This window comes from Siniperca chuatsi, linkage group LG5 (assembly GCF_020085105.1).
Source record: "Siniperca chuatsi isolate FFG_IHB_CAS linkage group LG5, ASM2008510v1, whole genome shotgun sequence".
Classification (NCBI taxonomy): domain Eukaryota; kingdom Metazoa; phylum Chordata; class Actinopteri; order Centrarchiformes; family Sinipercidae; genus Siniperca; species Siniperca chuatsi.
In genome coordinates, this window is record NC_058046.1 from 8,440,287 (window position 1) to 8,458,849 (window position 18,563).

Sequence of the window (18,563 nt, forward strand, 5' to 3'; positions counted from 1 at the left end):
CCATTCATCCTGTTTTCAGCTGAACTCTGCTGTGATGTTGCACTACATGCCAGGTTAGAGAAGGTGCGCTATCACACTGTGGTGCTAACTTGATTATTCAGCCCATTAAAAACACATTATCATCACTAGACAGGAAGGCAGGTCACACTGGAGGTTTCAGATACCCATGCTCAGATTCAGATGTAAGGCCATGCTCACACACTAACACACACAATGGTCCCTTCTACCTGCCTGTACTCACCCTGAGCATAAATAAAAATAAAAATAACCCCCATCTAAATCACTCTAGGTCTCCAGCCTTTTACACCAACAGGTGGACTGAGTGGTCTCCAGTACCATGCTGTGCTGCAGGGAGGTGAGATGCAGGGGGGTGGGGTATGGGGCAGCATGCTGCCGGGGTGTGTGTCGAGGGTGGTGGGAGGGCAGGATGCTGATGTGGTGCTATGGCAGGAGGAGGGTTGAGGTTGAGGAAGTCCACGATTCTTAAATGTTTGAATTTTTCAGGTGAAATAACAATCAGCCCTCGACCAATCACAGCTCTCCCACTGACAGCAACATGCTCACGGTCACAGCCAATTAAAAACTGCTGAATGGAAACACACTGGCGCCGCAGGACGCACATTCAAGTTAATACATCTCAGAAAAGAGATTTCCCTGAGAATTTGCTGACAAGAACAGATTGAAGGGAAACCAGGTGAGGAGGGGAAAGAGGGGAGGGGGTAAGGATTAGGAGGAGGAAGGTGCGGCGATGCCAGGTTAAAAGGGTGGAGGGACAGGGGAGCCGGATCTCACCAGACCTCCTGGACAGGCTCCCTGCCACTGTAGAGGAGAGGGGGCAGACAATGGATAAGAACTGCCTGAACAGTGGAGAACACTTAACACAATAAAACACACTTTCTGCTGCTGATGTGTGTTACAATTTTTCATTTTTATTTTTTTTTTAAAAAGGTCGAAAATCTAAGATAGCTACAATTGTGAAACGGCTGCAATGCTACACTGTTAATTTTAGACTTTTATGCTTTGAATCTATGGCTGAAATAACTACAGATCATCCAAAATTAATCCTACTCGAATTTCGGCCACTCAGTGGTTAACTTGATGCAACCCACCACAAAGAAAAGGAAGTAAAGAGCAGACAGTGATATGAGGAAATGATAACAACAGAGGAAATACCACCAGCTGATAGAACGAGAGATAATACTAAAATGCACCAAACTAATCTAGTTCTGCACACCTAAAATAACCAAAAGATATCCCGATACTTCCACATAGACTTTGAATGGACATTGTTCAATCTGGCCCTTTATTCTAAACAGTTATGTCTCAGCAAATCAGTGTAGGACAGCAGCCCTATTCAACAAAATAAATCAATCAATAATGAATTAAAGGAGCACTCCACCAGTTTACGTGTCACAGAGAATACTGCTCAGCTTGTGAAAACAGTTGTATAATGTCTTCTGAGGCTCTGATGGAGCTTTTGTAAGTCTGAGAAAGTAACCCTGATAATATAGTCACCATCGTGATGTTATCAGGGTTATCTCAGCTTGGGCTGGAGACTTAAAATTTATAACAGAAAGCCTGAGTTACGAACTGCATGTGTGGAGTTTGAAAGCCATGGGTGTTTACCAGAGAGGGAGGGTCAAGTTGCATTATGGGAAGTGTAGGACTCAAAAGTTTTTAGACCCATATTAGGGCCTTAAAGTCAGCATACCTCTGCTGCATCAATGTGAACCCCCCCCCTTTTTTTTTTAAGTTTGTCTCTATATCCCACAACTACATGGAAGTGCAATACTAAATCAGTGGAGTGACCTTTTAATGAGAGGGGCCCTGTCACACTCTTGGAAACTATTAGGTCAGTTTCAGGTGAAACTAGCTATTAACAGATACTCAGGTAGACTCCTTCCTGAGGGCAGGGCTTATGTAACACAGAGTAGCTTAAATTTCTAGTTCCCGTCCCATTTTTTCACAATTGAGAATGACTTCCGGATGGGAGCCGAAACGTCTTGATTCTGAAAACAGTGTCCAGATGACTACGTCTGAAACCTTTTCTACAATAGAACACTCCTGGACGAATGAGGGACTACACCGTCCTGTCACACTTAGCACTAAAATGAGTCATAGTAGACATTCTTAACATATTAAGGACACATTGAGATTAGATCGTATTAACCACATTTGCTTTTATACCAGCATATGGATATTAATAAGAATGAGCAACTCCCTGGTGGAAACCAAAATTAGTCAACAATCTGATTTTGAACTCTGGTCTGCAGAAACACAAGTGATATATTTGGAGAGGAAGTAAAATCCCATCAGAAATGATCACACAAGATGAGTTTGAGACTCATTAAGATGCCGAGTGTGAACTGAAAGCTGCCTCGGCTTAATCTAAACACAGTCTGGTTGTATCTGGATACAAGAAACTGTCTGAACAGAAGAGGAGCGAGCTTAAACAGAGGAAACATCTCTTTAAGCCTCAACGGGGCAGTCAGGAGTGGTTGATGACAGGGATAGTGTCTGAAGGTTTGAGCCTCTGCAGCTTGATAAGCCTCAGAACTTACCTGCAGTGATGCTTCCTGGTGGCGAGCCAGAACCTGCTCTCACAGCCGTAACACTGGGCTGCCAAATGGTCTGGGTACCAGCGAGTCACCTGTAATGTACAGACTAATCTCAGTTCACTACTGCACTACAGAGCAGCTCACCTACCCTGCACTACAGAGCAGCTCACCTACCATCAACCATCATCAACTGCCATTTCGGAAGAGAGTTGAAGTCCATATATGCAAGCTACCAACAAATACAGCCATTGCTTTGAGAGTTTTGTTCCTTCCCTACCTAAAATAAGCTTCAGGTTAGCCTGGCTGCTCACCTCAGTGTCATGCTTGTCCACCTGCTCCCAGCTGGCCTCAGAGAAGAGCTCTGTGCTGCAGCGTGACAAACAGTTGGGGTCCAGGTTGTACTCAGAGTCTGTCATTGAGGTCTGCATGGAGGGAGACACAGACAATCAGAATCAAGCTCACTTTAACCAGCAAATGTGAAGGAGTTAATTGGGCTGAAGTTACAACTTACCAGTTCGTCTCCCATGTCTCCGTTGATCCTGTGGGAGCCGGCGTGCTGCTGATTCTCCAGGCGGCTCCACAGCTCCTGTACCTGCTTCTTCAGAGTCTCTACCTCCATCTGGTGTCCCGCCTCGATCTGCCTCAGCCTCTGCTGGATGGTGTCGGTGTGCAGCGTCAGCCCGTCGTCGTCCAGATGGCTGCGAGATGGCTGCTCCGGGCTGATGGCGGCCCGGCTCAACAGGGCGTGGCACCAGCGGTGCTGGGTGCAGCTGCCCCGCGGATGGAGGATCAGGGAGTTGCAGCTTGCTAGGGACACCTGTCGACTCAGAGGGGCCCTCTCCCCATTCCCTTTGGCCCAGTGAGGTCCTCCGCAGGGATCCCCCTCGGAGCTGTCGCCGTTACAAACCCCGTCCCTGCTGAAGTCAGCACTCAAAGACTGAAAGGCACTGACAGAGGGTCGCTTGCAGCCCCCGTTTAAAGTTCTGATAAAGCCATGCTCGCCTGTCTCCACTCCTTTCTCTTTCCTGGAGCAGGGCGGTTGGCTCCTGCCATCACTGCAGGGCTGACGACTCGGACAAACAGGCAGCTGTGCTGGTAACTCCAACCTGCTGCAGGCCTCTTCAGTTAAAGTCTCTGTGGAGCTTTCCATCAGGGAGGCCCTCTTATCCACCTGCTCCACCGGCTCCGAGACACCACGGCCAGATTTAGAGTCAGGGCAGGTCTCCTCATCCACACCTGTCTCTTCTGGTGACCGGTCCACAAATCCGTTAGTTATAGTTCTATGGGCTGCAGGCTGTTCTGGCTCACCTGAGCCAGACTCACTGGGTCCATGTGCAAGCTCCTCTTGTACAGAAGAGTTCTCTACATCCTGCTTCACCAGATCCTCTGGTGTCTGAGTCACCTCAGCTGCCCGTTGATGCAGCTCCTCTGCCGTCTGTGTGGGCAGAGGGGGAGACTCACCATCCTCCTCAGCCTCCATTACACCATTTTCTGGATGGTGACCATTAGCAAATGCTTCTCTCTGCATCTCAGTCCTGACCTTAGCATACGGTTCATCCTCCTCAACTTTTGTTTCTTTCTCCACCTCTGTGTCAACAGTGTTAATGACATGTGTGACAGCAGCACTTCCCTCTCTCTGACCATCTGCTCCCGCCTCCTCCTTTGTGGCTTCCTGAAGGATGTTCTCCATCTGGCCCTCGGCCACGCCCACCGCCACTGAGAGCTCGGCCTCCTCTGCTTCCTCTCCTGTTGCTGCTGGGCTCACAGAGGCTCCCTGTCCTAGTTCAGCATGTGAGCCCCGGGGCTGTGGGCTGTCATCAAGCTCAGAGTCCACTCCATCTGGGTAAGGCCCCACTCCGTTAGGCCACACCTCCTGATCCTGGTTTCCCCCTCCCTCGGGCCCCACTGCCATGGTGAGCTCCAAAGAGCGCCGGTGGTCCTGCCATTTCTCATTGAGGCTAGGGTCACTGGAGCGGCGGTTAGGAGCCAGCGAGCTTCCCAGCTCACATGCACTGGGCAAGTTGTCGAAGGAGCGAGTCTTCGTATGTCTGAAGAGGAAACAAGAAGAATTATGCACAGGAAACAGCATTTCATTACATAACAATAGCTCAGTGTGTTTGACACCCTATGATTCAATCTGTAACTGCACACATAATCGTTAGAAAATGTTTAGTTAACAAATCAATCACATGTCAGCCTCGTCAAAACAAGAAAAATGCAGCACAAACATAATAAAAGAGAAGCATTCATTGTTCTCTTAGAGCTATCATAAACTTAACATAAAAATGAAACAACTTCCTGTTGCTCTTCGTTGATGGTATGACTGTCGTGAGACACAAGATAAGCAGAGCATAAAACAGTATCTGTGAATGTGAGGGCCTGAGCAGAGCAAATTATCTAAGCAGTGGAGTTGAGAAGCCGGGCCCCTCTGGCTGTGGGACTCCTCGACCTGTGTTTATCTTACATGAGGGAGGAAGAGAGGGGGGGTCGGGTGCCAGGGCGCCAGGCTCACCTGGCCAGGGGCGTGTCCTCGGGGTTGCCACCAGGCACAGGGTAGGGGGCGCAGGACTCATCGGATGGGGTGGTGGGGGAGGAGCTGGGCAGGTAGACCGCCGTCCACAGCATCAGGTTGCGTACGTGACACACTGGGTGGAGAACCTGCAATAACAGCTGCAAACTTAACTCAGGATGTAATCAGAAGACAAGAGGGAAAAATGACAAAGAGTAGCAAAATAATCTGGAAGCAAATCTTTCTAAAATGTGAAAAAATGAGACAAAAACACTTGATTATATGGAAATTTGAGTAATCTCTGAATGCAAATGATTTTATGGCCATGACACGGCGACGTACGGTCTCAGAGTGTGAGGAGTACAGCATGTTCCTCAGTGTGCGGTTGGCCGGTCTCAGCAGTGACCAGACTGAGCAGGTCCTCTCCTGAACGTGGCGGTCCTCCCTCTCCTTGCCGCTGTTACACAGGAAGGTGCCGAACAGACAGGAGTAGGTGTGCTGCACCAGTTTGACCTGCATACACACACACAAACTGACATGTAGAGGCTTGTATACACACCTCAGGTATGATAATAAGAGCAGAGATGACAGGAGTTTCCTCGTACGACTTACGAACACACCCAGACTGTAACTACATATCAGTGGCTCACGATCAGAAACTAACACGAATACACTTGGATCAGAGGCATGCCATTTCCACTTCTGTACATGAAAACATTCTGAACTGTCTAATCTAAGGATCTGAGCAGAATCTGACTTTGCAATAGCTGTGTTTTACGTCTACCACCGAACTTGTACACACCAGGAAGGCCTCATTAAACTCAAAGGAGCATGGGAACTGCCTCTGCAGCTGGTGAACACAGTCCAGCCACTGCAGGAAGACGGGGCAGCGCTCATTCAGGTCCTCAGAGTTTTCTCCATGGCCACAGCGGTCGGCAAACTTATGGCCAAAGTCCAGCCACTCGGTCTCCACCAAAACCTGGAAGCCCTGCACAAAGATGTTACAACATCAAATTTTAAAATGCTAAGAAAGGCCAGGGCTGGAACTTAAAGAAGCAAAGAGTCTTCATCTTTACCTCTATAGTGCGGTAGTAAGGGTCCAGCAGCAGCTTGGACAAAGCAACGATCTGAGGTGTGCGGTCCCAGCCGTCAGAGCAGTGCACCAGGACGGGCCTGTGGTCTCGGTCCACAGCGTTGACCACAAGCAGCGCCGCCTTCAGCAGCAGGGACAGGTGCTGCAGCCACTTGGTGCTCTCCAGTGCAGAAAGCCAGCTGCAGGCACACAGAAAGCAACAGAACATCAGAGGACCTCATATGCCTCAGACACTAAATGATGGCACACATGTTTTATAAGGACAAGTACATAGCATGGACCAGTGCCACATACCACAGCATTTATAGCCTCAGCTAGTTTGAAACCCTGTCAAAGACTTCTCTATGACTTTGTATAGCTAAAAGCACAACTGTGATGTAAATGTGTTATGTCTTTCTACTACTACTAAATATTTTTCATCTAAAAAAAATGGGTTAACGGATTAACAATAGATAAGTGAAATTGTCCAATATTGCTTCACTTAAACCTGTATTAAAACAATGAATATCTACATTTATTGTTTTTAAAGAAGCAATAACTGATTCTTGGCCACTTGGGGGCAGCTGAAACTAGTTGTGAAGACACCCTTGACATTATTATTACCTTTAAGTTGATATGGTGAATTTACTAATTTACACATCCAGCAGTTACGGAACAACGATAGCATTCATTTGGAGTCGCGTCATTTTAGATTTGCATCGTCAGGTGCCCAGAAGCACAACTCAAATGAATAAGTGTGGCTCTCCATCTGCTGGATATAAAAAGTAGGCAACTGTTTGCTAACACGTTGACAAAAACAATGTTACACGGCAACGTTATGATGGCAGCTGTGTTGTTTGGATGTTTTCCAGCCCCCTAGTGGCCACAAACTGATTAATGCAGCTTTAGAATCCAGGTGTTTGGTAAAGTCAAGCAAATGACATTGTCTGTTTGGATAATGGTTATGTAATATTTCAAAACATTACATGACCAGTGGGAGACATGCATAGACCTTGACCTACTTCAACTGTGAGTAAATATTTCACTTGTCTTATCTTATCTGGGTTATTATTCTAAGCACTATGTGCGTTTTGTATTATCTATAAACCAGGAGCATCTGTGACAGAGACAGACAAGCCGGTGACAGATTTTTGACTTTCAAATTTTGAAGTACAAGTCTTATCAGCAAAAATGTTTTGTGAACTGATACAAATAAGGTTTAGCTTTTGAGAAATCACACAAATAGTGAGAAATTGGTGCAACCTGCTGTTTTTTTTGCATGAACACCATCAAGTCTGTGCAAAAGACTCTTTAAGTAATATTCAAATAAAGAAAACAAATACGGACATGTACTGTATGACCCTATTAAACATGCTGAGCTAGCATCTGGAGTTAGGAGGATTTTTCGGAGTCTGTTTTTGTCTTATGATTTTATCCTCTAACCCCTTTCAAAAATGTTCTCTTAAGCCAGCGTGACTCAATTGCACATCATTGTAGCGTCAAGTCTGGGAGCACAGATGGAAAGAGATCCTCTACTTGGGCCAGGCTTTCTAAATCAGGCACAGATGTATAGCCAAGGCCAAAACACAGCTGTGATTACTAGTTACCTACAGTTACTACAGCAAAGCTTGAGAGCATTGGGTTTAATAGTTTTAGTCTGCAGAGCTTTAGCGTTACAACTAGGGGAAAAATGAGGGACTGTTGGAGGCATTAAAAACCCTACTTGGCTGGATCAGGCATCTGAGTGCAGAGGAAACGCAGAGACTGGAAACTCTTGCGGATGGAGTGGATGTTGGCCATGCCCATAAACACCACTTCACAGTTGGGATAGTACTCTGGAACAGGAGGAAAACAATGGTAAAAAAAAAAAAAAAAAAAAAAAAAAAAAAAAATAGACAAAACAAAAACTGGAGGTTTTAATTTTAGCACGCAGAACAGTCGCATTTGCGGTTAACTGAGCTCCTGAATCCACAGCACACACTGACCTAATTCTGCTTGTAACCAGGGACTGAGCTGAGAAGACCTACCTGGGCATTCACAACCTCCCCCCTTGGCCCTGTTAGCTACAGCAGCAGCATAGGACCTGGCATCCAGGATCAGTAACTTGTGGGGCTGGATGGCCAGTGTCTCCACTTCTGAGCTGTTGGTCATGGAGGATTCTGATACAGACACAAAACACAGCAAAAATGTCTCTCAGTACAATTCAGGTTGTATGAAATTAGGGCTGGGGCTATGGCTGACATCATTACCACGATCAAAAAGTCCAAATAAACCATTAAGATGTAATTATGTTTCATCCAGGCACATCCATTAGCATCAGTTTGACATAAGAAGTTACTGTGATCTGTGTGTTTGTGTGGGCCAACTGCTTTAGACAAGCCCTAACAGGTCTGATTGCACAACAGCGTCTGCTGTTCATGCAGATAGGAAGATCTCAGTGTGGTAAAATCTGATATCTGTTCAGATGGAAGTGTCTGTTTTTGTGTGGGTGTATACATTATGTCAGTGAGTAAGTGAGGCTGGCTGAGTGTGAGCTTGTACCAAAGTCGGTATCAGGCAGGTCAGAGCCGTTGGTGTAGCTGCCGTTGGGAAGGTGTTTGCAGGAGCTGCTGTCCACGGCACAGGCCTTGGCTATGGATTGGACCAGGTGCTCGTCATCAGCGTTCCTCCAGCCCCACCAGCTGACCTCTGGCTGGCCGCAGCGGGCAATCACAGCCCCGGTGGTCTGGTGCCTATGTGAGGGGGGGTCAGGGCAACCAGGGAGAAGTTAGCAAGAACAGAACATAGTCAGTCCACTGTCTACTGTACGGCTGTTTATTCATCTGGGCTCTGATCTTATTTACAGGAAGAAATACTATTCATGCTACAGTATGCACAATACAGTAATACAGAGATTGGGAGAGTAGGTTATGTCCTAGAGAAGAGACAACATTTACCATCTATCCATTATTCATACTCCCTCACAACAGTATGTTATATTTTTTGACTTCCCTAATTTTTTTTTAATAAAACAGGGATACAAATAACAATTACTTCCATAATCGATTAATCTGACAATTACATTTTTGATTAATTAATTGTTTAGAATTAAAAATGTCAGAAAATTGTGAAAAATGCCAATCACAGATTCCTGAAGCACAAGTTGACATATTCAAACTGCACGTTATGTCTGACCAACAGTCCAAAACACAGAAGTATTTAGTTTACTATCATCAAAATACTAAGTAGACCAACAAATATCCAAACTTGAGAAGCTGGAATCAATTAACTTTTTACTTTTTGCTTAAAAACAACCTAAGAAATTGTTAAGGGCCGGGCAGCTGTGCTCTCGGTCCCTCTTGTATTTGCCAATGTTATAATTAATATTATTCTTCCTATGAGGAAATCTGCCTTCCCATGCATGAAAATAAATAAAACTTTGCACATAAGTCCTATGCCATACTTCTTCAACTGGCATTGTGGGCTAATCGTCCTGATGGTGGCGCTACAGCAACCATCTAAAGTTTAAAACTTTGAAAATTCATAACAAATCAGTCGTACGTGCTACCACTTTGCAACTTTCACCAAAATGTAGGCCGAATTGAGCAGAAATGTTCAGATGCTTTGAGCTGGCAGGAATTATGAAGTCCATCACTCTGTTTCTCTCAAAAAAAAAACCTAATTCAACCTCCCTCCCACATTTTTTGCTTAACTGATACCAAACTTGCCACACTGCATCTCCAGACTGTCCTCCACAAACGATCCAGCCAGATTTTTTAATTATCAAAAATTTTGCCTACAGTGCATCAAAATGTTTGACTGTAAACAGCTACTGCAAATTCTTGCTAAATAAATCTCCAATGTTCATGAAAAAAAAGACAAAATTTTGATGTCATGGTAGATGTAGTGTGGTAAATTTCAGAACTATCTCTATTTTGGACAGTATTTCGAATTCTATCCTCATGCAAACTATTGCAGTCGATGGAAATAGAGAATCTTCAAACATCAGTTTGTCACTTATGGAACAATCAGTCTTTGTAAAAATAAATTACAGACATCTCTATGTTGTCTAGATGAAGTACACAAATTCTCTGAATTTTGTCTTGATAACTGAATTTTTGACACTAGTTTGAAATCTGCCTTCACATGCAACCCTGGTGATTGGCCTAAAGCCATCTATGGTTTAGTTCAACAAGATCATGACTCGCCCTTGGTGTCAAAGGTTGTGAGATCGAGCACTGAGTAATGCAGAATAAAAATGCTAATACCTACTCAGGCATTGTGCATTTCAAATATACCGTTATGTATTTGTCATTTATCTTCCTCCTCAAAATGCCCGGCTCGACTCAGCTATAATTATCATTATTTTTCGATCAACTAATCAATTAATCAACTAATCATTTCAGCTCTAAAAAACTAATAAAATAATCTGAAAATGAAATATGATTCTTTGGTTGAACTGCTCATAACTCATCTGATCTATGATAGGTCAGAAGTAGACATTTGTTTAAGCAAAAATTTATTGAGTTTCAGTAATTGTACAGCCACCAAAGCAAACTTTTGTCTCATATTTATTTCAGGTGCTGTGACGCACAAAACAGGCACACAAAACTGCCATTTCTGGTTGGAGTAGTTTTCCAAAAACAAAGATCAAAGGCTCTCAAGCACTGTTTGTTAAATACAACAACCACAATTCACTGAAGCCATGACGCAGTGTATGTCATTGGTTAAATCTGTGGTCTTGGCCATGTTGACAAACTCTGAATAGAGGCAAATAGAGAAACGTAGCCTGGAGAGAGATATTCATTAGTAATTAACTGTATGTTGTGGTTTTCCGAGCCAAAGTAAACTCCACAGTGGCAATGATATAGAGCCATGAAGATATTATTTGAAAATGGTTTAATTCCTTTCACAAACAAAAAAGGCCAATCAGCACATAAGACAGCTTTTCATTGCTGGGTGGCGGTAAACAAGTTTAACCTTCTGCCTTGAAACAAACACACCAACCTATAAACCACAGCAGGAAACCTCTTCCAGGAGCGGAAGGCTGCCACATTTTCCAGCTCCTTGTCAGTGATCCAGGCTGGCACCAGGAGCTGCTGGGGATAGCTGGGGCAAAGCCTGGCAGAGCAGGGGGGTAGAGAGAGCAAGAGTTTAACAAGGAGAGAGAGAGAGAGAGAGAGAGAGAGAGAGAGAGAGAGAGAGAGAGAGCCAAAGGGCTGTGATGGCTCAACAAAAGTCTCTGTCTACAGACACCTAATCCTGGGCTGAGCTCTCCTCTGCCCAGGGCGCAGCACCAGTGGAGTACAATAACACAACCACCCACTGTCTAACACACACACACACACACACACACTGACTTATGCTGTACGCCAATGAAAGCAAAAGGCGGATCCATCTTCTAGCTGGGAGTGACGGAAATCAACACAGCAGCAGGTATCCTGAATGAGAACCACTATTACCTAAACTTGCTGTTGATGTCAGATATCCTCCAGGCGTTTTGAGTGTCAAAGCCCATCCTCTCCACCTCGTTCTTGAACCAGGAGGTCACGTGTTCGCCTATAGAGCGAGAAGAGATGTCCGATAAGACCAGAGGGGAGCAGCTGGGGTTATGTGAGGACATGTGAGAGACAGTAGTGTACCTGGTCTGCACAGCTCGCCGTGCTGCTCCTTCTCGCCGGCGTACACATCCATGCACCAGGCATGGAAGGCGAAGGAGAAGAGGTCCTCCAGGCGAGAGGGAGGGCGCACTACCACGTTCAGGCGTTTCAACCATTCCTGACACTGCTCAAAGGTGGAGAACTGACACCTGGGGATCAAACGCAAAAGCCAACGTTACACCTTCAACGTGCTACAAAATACTATTAAGGCGCATGGCTGGTACTCTAAAAAAAATCCTTCCAATACTAATTTCTACGATACAGATACTTCAGAATCAAGAAAATACTTGCCTTAACTATTATCCTTTGTTTGTGGAAAGCACAGATTTCCTCACCAAACAGTAAATCACTACCTGTGCAGAGCTCTCTAAATGGTAGCTGTACAAGAAGTCTGATATTACAATCCCACCAAGCGTGCTTTTCCATACTCATGGTGTTCCTTATTGTTAATTATGAATGTGGTTTTGCGATCAGTTCTTAAAATGTCATTCCTTTCTGTTGATTGCTCCTATGTTGTTTCTTTATGTACATTTTAATATCTTTATTTCCTGGTTTAGACGCTGGGTTTTTAAACGGTTTGGCAGCAAAAAACTGGTCCATGTAAAGAACACTGCTCTCACCTGAGCGTCACCTTTGATGTGTGATTGACACTCATTAGTCTACTGTAATTAGTGTTGACTGAAAGTGAGTTCCCGACTTCTGTGAAGTGTTGAAAAGTGAAGGACTAATACAGGTGAAACATTTGAAAGATTTTTCAGCACGAAACTTTCACAGAGATTATTCCAAGTGACAGAGAAAAAGCATATTTGTGTGCAGCGCGAATTTCAGCATGATACTAAACAAACTGAGCTGGTAAACTGTTTAGTGTAAGAAGCAGTGCAGCAGCTCTGTTTGAATTTTGTGAGGCTGAGCAACAGGTGAGTTTTTTCCCACAGACTGTATAAAAAAAATGGACGCAGTGTCCGTGACGTCCCCCATAGGTTTCTGAAAAGCCGTTGTGAAGCTCAAAGTGGGCAGCTCCGCTGAACCACCTAGTGGCAAGCCACTTGATAAGGCACCCACCTGTCACTCAAAGTGGCCACGTCCTTAATTATGCATAACTTTAAGCCCTAATATAATTTAAACGAGTGAGTTCTATAAAAATTCACCCCGTACAGTTGCCATGAATGGGGAAATTATCTATAGAGACCAAAAAGTTTTTTGTACCAGCCTGTAAACATGTTGTAAACTGCTGTAAATTTGGGAATTTTAACATGGGGGTTAATGGGGTTTGACTCGCTTTTGGAGCCAGCCTCAAAGGGCCATTCGAGGAACTGCAGTTTTGGCACTTCTGCATTGACTTCATTTTTCAGCCCCAGAGGTTGCTGCTTGGTTTTTTCCTAATTAATTGTGAAATGTCAGTGATATTATATTTTACCTACACATATTTTACTGTTACAGCTCGTGGGCCCAAAATGCAATAAACAGCTTTTAAGCATCATTAACTGTCACTTTGTTGCAAATATGGTACAAAACTGATTTTTTGGGGTTGTTGAATTGATTAGAAGCGTGTGAGGAAAAGGTCGGTTTATTTCTCAGGTGTAATGATACTCCGTCAGTGATCAGCACAAACAACCTTCCTTTTGCTTCTGGTTGGGTTCAACGTGGTGAAGCTGCTCTGTTGGTTCAGGTTATTCTGGGCTCATCTCGGTCAAACATCCCTCTGTTATCTTTATAGTGTGTGCTATGTTTAAGTGTTGTCATAGCAACCTACACCACACGACTTTGTGGTTTTCGCTAATTGTAACGCCTATACCATCCTGTGCCTGGACTTCCTTGACAAAAGTCAGAATAAACTGATTTTTTGATGTATTCTCTAACTTCAATGGCTTTGCACAGAACATCACGTGTATTCCTAAATATAGATATGGAAGAAACTAAATCAAGTTCTCTATACCTTTAACAAAGAGGTGGTAACAGTTGGAATGACTTTAGGTTGCAGGAGTGTATCACTGGTCATACCTGACGACTTTGCAGTCCTTACAGGTGACGTGAAGCTGGAACATATCCCGACACTCCGCGCTCTCTATGAGCTGAAGAGGAACCTGCGGAGCAAAAGAGAGGGAACATCAACTCTAAACCTAGTCAAACTTTGATGGAAACGTTACATAGCATATCGAGTATATCGAAAATGTACCAACCAAACACATGCAGTCAAGTACAAGTAGTGTGGTAGACTGCAACTGACAAATCAATTTAGCAAATTAGCGGTGGTCAACACAGTGAAACACTTTCATGCCAAGAATCAGCCACATGTGCTGCAACATCACATGTTTAATTTAAATATTTAATTGCATAAACCAAACCACAATTCAGTCACATGGTGCACACAGAGTACTTGTCCAGGTGCATTTCCATTAATTTTTCACTTAACGTCGCATCTCCCTGAGCCCTGTTAATATACATAATCTTCTTAACTTTGTATGTGTATGGGAGCACAATAACACTCAATACTAGATCCTGAAGTGCCTGTGTCTGCATTTCCCTTTTGGCCCAGAGCTACATTCTTATCTTTTATAGGCAAATACCATCCAAAGTACAGAATTGCCATGGGCTTATGACTTAAGAGCATACTTTGAATACTGCAGGGAAATACCTACAGTATGCTGCTTTTGACTAAGCGCTGTTAATTAGTAAAAAGCATTTTTCAGAAGCACAGTGGGCTTTCACAAAAGGTGTGGCTCAAGCTGCTGTTCCCACACAGTCTGCAGCCATGCACGATCGGCAGCCAGTCTTCAGCAGGTCAAGTTCCAATACATGAGTACAATGACAGTGTTACTGTCTGATGGAGATTTTGTTGGTGTGGTTGCATTAAAAGATTGGCAGCTTGAATATTTTATCATCACGTGTACTTTAATCCAGCACTTGGTGTTAAACAGGATGAACAAGCAGGATTCTACTCATCTGGGCACTAGCCGGTTAACAGGCACACACAAATTACACACTCAAGTCAACCACTCCACGCCGTGCAGCTCTGCTGGGTACTTACTGACACCTCACAACAACAACTCTATCCAAAACAAAACAGAGACAACAATAATGAAAGTGAAGCATGTCGATTCGTAACTATTTTCTGTCTGTGTAGGGCTGCTATCGCAGCACATTCCGGATGTTCGAGCATCCTGCTGCCACAACTTAATTCCTGCCCTGAGTGCCCACTAATCTACATCTTAATCTGGCCACCATCAAAATTCCTAGGCTGCTTGTTAACAGCCTCTCGCTCTCTTGCAGCACCTCCCACCCTTGATTTATGAGCTCTGGCAACTCTGGCATGTGATGCAGATGCCTTGTCAACCCATCCAAATATGTGTGAGGAGAACGTTGTCTCTGTCTGATGTGAATCCAGAGAGGTGGTGTGTGAGCCAAGAACCGGAGGCTCGTTGAGGTCCAATTTACCCCGGCAAAACGTGACGGGCAGCCAGTAGAAACAGGAAACACTCGGATGGATGCATCCATCAGAACCACTGAATAAATCTTATACATATGAAGGTTTGATTAACTAAACAATGACATATGATTATATGGATTAGTTAGTTTTGAAGCTATGCCAATATTTGGGCTTTGATACCACTATTACTGTACTGTTCCGATTTTCAAACAATATAAAGTCACAATAACCTAGAAATAGGGAAAATACTGCAGCTATCAGTAGGGCTGGGCATCATTTGAATTTTTTCACTATCTATTGCTGATACCATACCTGAGTATTGGTACCAATACAGAATCAAACTTTTTTTAATACCTTAAATTAAGGAATATAAACAAAACAAAAAAAATCTCAGATGTTAAATGTTGTCTAAACTCAAACAGCCTTACAAGAATTTTGCTTAAATAAAATGGTCTAAAACTAGCCAAATTCTGATTTAAACTATATGATCAAAGAATAAATGAATAGGACTATAAATTTGACCAGACACTGTTGGCAAATGGCAAATGTTGGTAAATGTTAAGTTTTGATACTCAGTGATACAGACACATTTCAGTCAGTAGCACAAAATGATAGAGGTTTGATGCTCAGAATATTGCCAGCCTATGTACTTTCATGTTTAAAAAGGCTCAAATTTCCTAAAACAACTGTAGTTTTTAGCAAATGTTACTCAAACAGGATGAAATTTGGTGCATTTCTGATACTATTTTGAGCACCATTGAGTATTTACAATAGCAGGCAGTGTATGTGGGGCTGATTCCAAATAAACTACACTGGTTGTGTTTATTAAAATGAAGGAACATGTCAGCCAGTGCAACTGTGTGTCTCACTAATTTGTCTTTAATAGCTTGTGAACAGGACAATACTTATGATTAGGATCAATTCATTGTTGGTTTTCGTCTTTTCAAGGGATTTCTTGACAAGAAAAAAAAAATAGAATATCACCAGGCGTATCCTTTAAAAATGAGCGAATGATAGTTTTTATGAGAAGTAAGTGAAACAACCAAAAGCTTTTGCTGTAGCACATGATATGTCATTTCACAACTTTCCTGTTCTTTCATGTCAGCAGCAGAGCAGTTTGGTGATCTGAACATAGCATATGCTTTTCCTAAGGCATTTAGAGTGAGATTTCTTGGTCAAATTATGGTAAATACTTAATTTGTGAATTAAAAACATTCATAGAATTGCATGTAAATAGATTATGAGAGATTGTACACTTATCATAAAAATAACAAAGAAACCACAGTGCAGAGAACATCTTTGCAATGGCAAATTAAGTTTTTTTTTTAGAAAGTGACCACACTTGGGTAACAAAGCTAGTCTCTCTTATCGTGGTGAAAAGAGACAGAGAGGGTGTGACTCTTATACAGCCCCTCTGGAACCACTGCAACCAAGGCAACGGCAAGTGCAGAGAGAAAGCTGAGCGGGCGAGTGTAGAAACAGAGGTGATGAAGAGTCACGCGGCACTGCTGCCAGTGCAGATCAGCTCTGAATGGCCTGGTCACCACAGTGCTGGCACAATGGCCCCGACTCTGTCCATTCACAAAACATTAATACACACGTTCACACAGCCTCCAGTAGATACAATGTAGTTCATTCTTATGAATTCTGTTATTTTGAGCTGTGTTAGAGACATTCTCTAAACGTATCTGACCTTGAAGCTCATCGATCACTTTTCAAAGATACTTACGTTGACAACGGACTCTTTGAACTTGATGTGTAGGCGGTAGTTGGACGTTGCGATGATGGCATCCTCTGCTCTCCCCACATACTCTGTGAACTCCCCATGCAGCTCAGGAAAGGGCACCTAGCAACAGCATGATATATGCACAGGACTATGATGACAGATGTGGTCATCATGACTATTTTGCAACTTATGTCAGGCAAAATGAAATTCACTCTTGCAAGTAAATCTAAGGTTTAAAGTATAAACCCCTTTTCCACAGTAAGAACCACTTGGTACTTCACACTTATTTTATTTTATTTTATATTTATACCCACTTGGTACTTAATTTATTTTCTGACCTGTATTATAGTGTATTGTATTTTTTGCTAGTACTTTCCTGTGTGCACTGACATAAAAGCGAGCTGCTGTAACAAAGGAGTTTCCCCTCAGGTATCAATAAAGTATTTCTGATTCTGAACTTTTTCCATAACCAACTTTTAAAAAAAACAGGAACTTTACCACCTTTCCAATTGGGACTTTTTTAATATACCTGTTATGCAAAAAGGCCTCATGACCAAATCGGCCATTTTCAGTGGGCCGCAAACCATTAGCGTTTGCAACACTGATGAAATGTGAGTTTTCCAAGTGACACAACTACCACTTTTAAATACCAGCTATCAGGTCTAAGAAGCAGCAAAGAGAAATGTAAATGAAGGCACCACATGAATGGTGTGAGTGACCAATTGGCCATTAAATGAAATTTGAAATGAAAATTTAAATGCTAAATTGAAGCTTCTCAGAGCAGGAGATAAAAGTCTATCAAAGCATCATAGCATCATTCATAATGAACCCCCCCAACATAGACAGTAAGATAAGTTTTTTATTTTCAGATTATAGGGCTTCAGATATCACTTGACTTTTGAGACTTTACTTCTGACACCTGACACTGGTCAAACTGAAAGTGAGCTTAAGTCAAGTATCATGGTGGTTATGTAACTGATTACAGAGAGGAGACTCACTCACATATTTACACGTAACTGTCATGTTAACTGAGCTTTTTACAGCATGAGATAAGCAGTGAGGGGCAGGTTCCTCACCTGCATGTTTTCCTCCTCCAGGACTGGGGACTTCTTGGGGAAGATCTGATTGGCCTGGATACACTCCAAGCTTTGCTGCCCCTCCTCCTCCTGCAGGAAAAGGACTGTTAACTCTTTACTGAACTAGTATCAACTTTAACAACCTTCTTTCAGTCACGTGTTTTTCTTTAGTTTTAATATGGCATTTGAAACGTTTGTCCAGGGAAGGCTGGCTGAGTATTTCCTTATTTATCACCCTGCTCCTGTCACACACTCATGTACACTGACACAGCTTTGACCACTAAGCTACTCTGTAAGAATTGTTTGGGGAGCCTTGCTCAAGACCATCTTAGTAGTAATTTTTGGGGAAAAGGGAGTGCCACTCCTCCACTTCGCTTTGCCTCGATTTTCCCGGCCACAGCACCATATTACATTCACACATCACATTATTTGGAAATGGCTGAAGTGTCACAACTGCTGTTGTGACAGAGAGTTGATTTAAAACCAAGTTGACAGTGTTGCATTTATGCTGCTTTTTGTGGCTGTCTTCTCCTTCCCACCCACACTGTAATGTGCA

The 18,563-nt window shown here is 43.3% G+C and overlaps 1 protein-coding gene across 5 annotated transcripts in view; it reads right to left on the reverse strand.

Moving 5' to 3' along the window:
* The window catches only part of mtmr3 (myotubularin related protein 3), a 29,330-nt gene that overhangs the window by 6,405 nt on the left and 4,362 nt on the right, over nt 1–18,563 (reverse strand). The window contains exons 4-21 of one of the 5 annotated variants that reach the window (XM_044198139.1): nt 18,008–18,097; nt 16,935–17,051; nt 14,807–14,827; nt 13,780–13,862; nt 11,761–11,927; nt 11,581–11,677; nt 11,126–11,239; nt 8,681–8,871; nt 8,167–8,298; nt 7,863–7,974; nt 6,144–6,339; nt 5,870–6,055; nt 5,410–5,580; nt 5,071–5,216; nt 3,070–4,606; nt 2,870–2,980; nt 2,562–2,650; nt 793–819 (exon numbers count right to left, since the gene is read on the reverse strand). In XM_044198139.1, coding sequence (XP_044054074.1) covers nt 793–819; nt 2,562–2,650; nt 2,870–2,980; nt 3,070–4,606; nt 5,071–5,216; nt 5,410–5,580; nt 5,870–6,055; nt 6,144–6,339; nt 7,863–7,974; nt 8,167–8,298; nt 8,681–8,871; nt 11,126–11,239; nt 11,581–11,677; nt 11,761–11,927; nt 13,780–13,862; nt 14,807–14,827; nt 16,935–17,051; nt 18,008–18,097 — 3,587 coding nt within the window. Of the gene's footprint in view, nt 1–792; nt 820–2,561; nt 2,665–2,869; nt 2,981–3,069; nt 4,607–5,070; nt 5,217–5,409; nt 5,581–5,869; nt 6,056–6,143; nt 6,340–7,862; nt 7,975–8,166; nt 8,299–8,680; nt 8,872–11,125; nt 11,240–11,580; nt 11,678–11,760; nt 11,928–13,779; nt 13,863–14,806; nt 14,828–16,934; nt 17,052–18,007; nt 18,098–18,563 lie in introns of those variants that run through there. The other 4 variants (XM_044198140.1, XM_044198141.1, XM_044198144.1 and 1 more) reach the window with 4 other exon arrangements.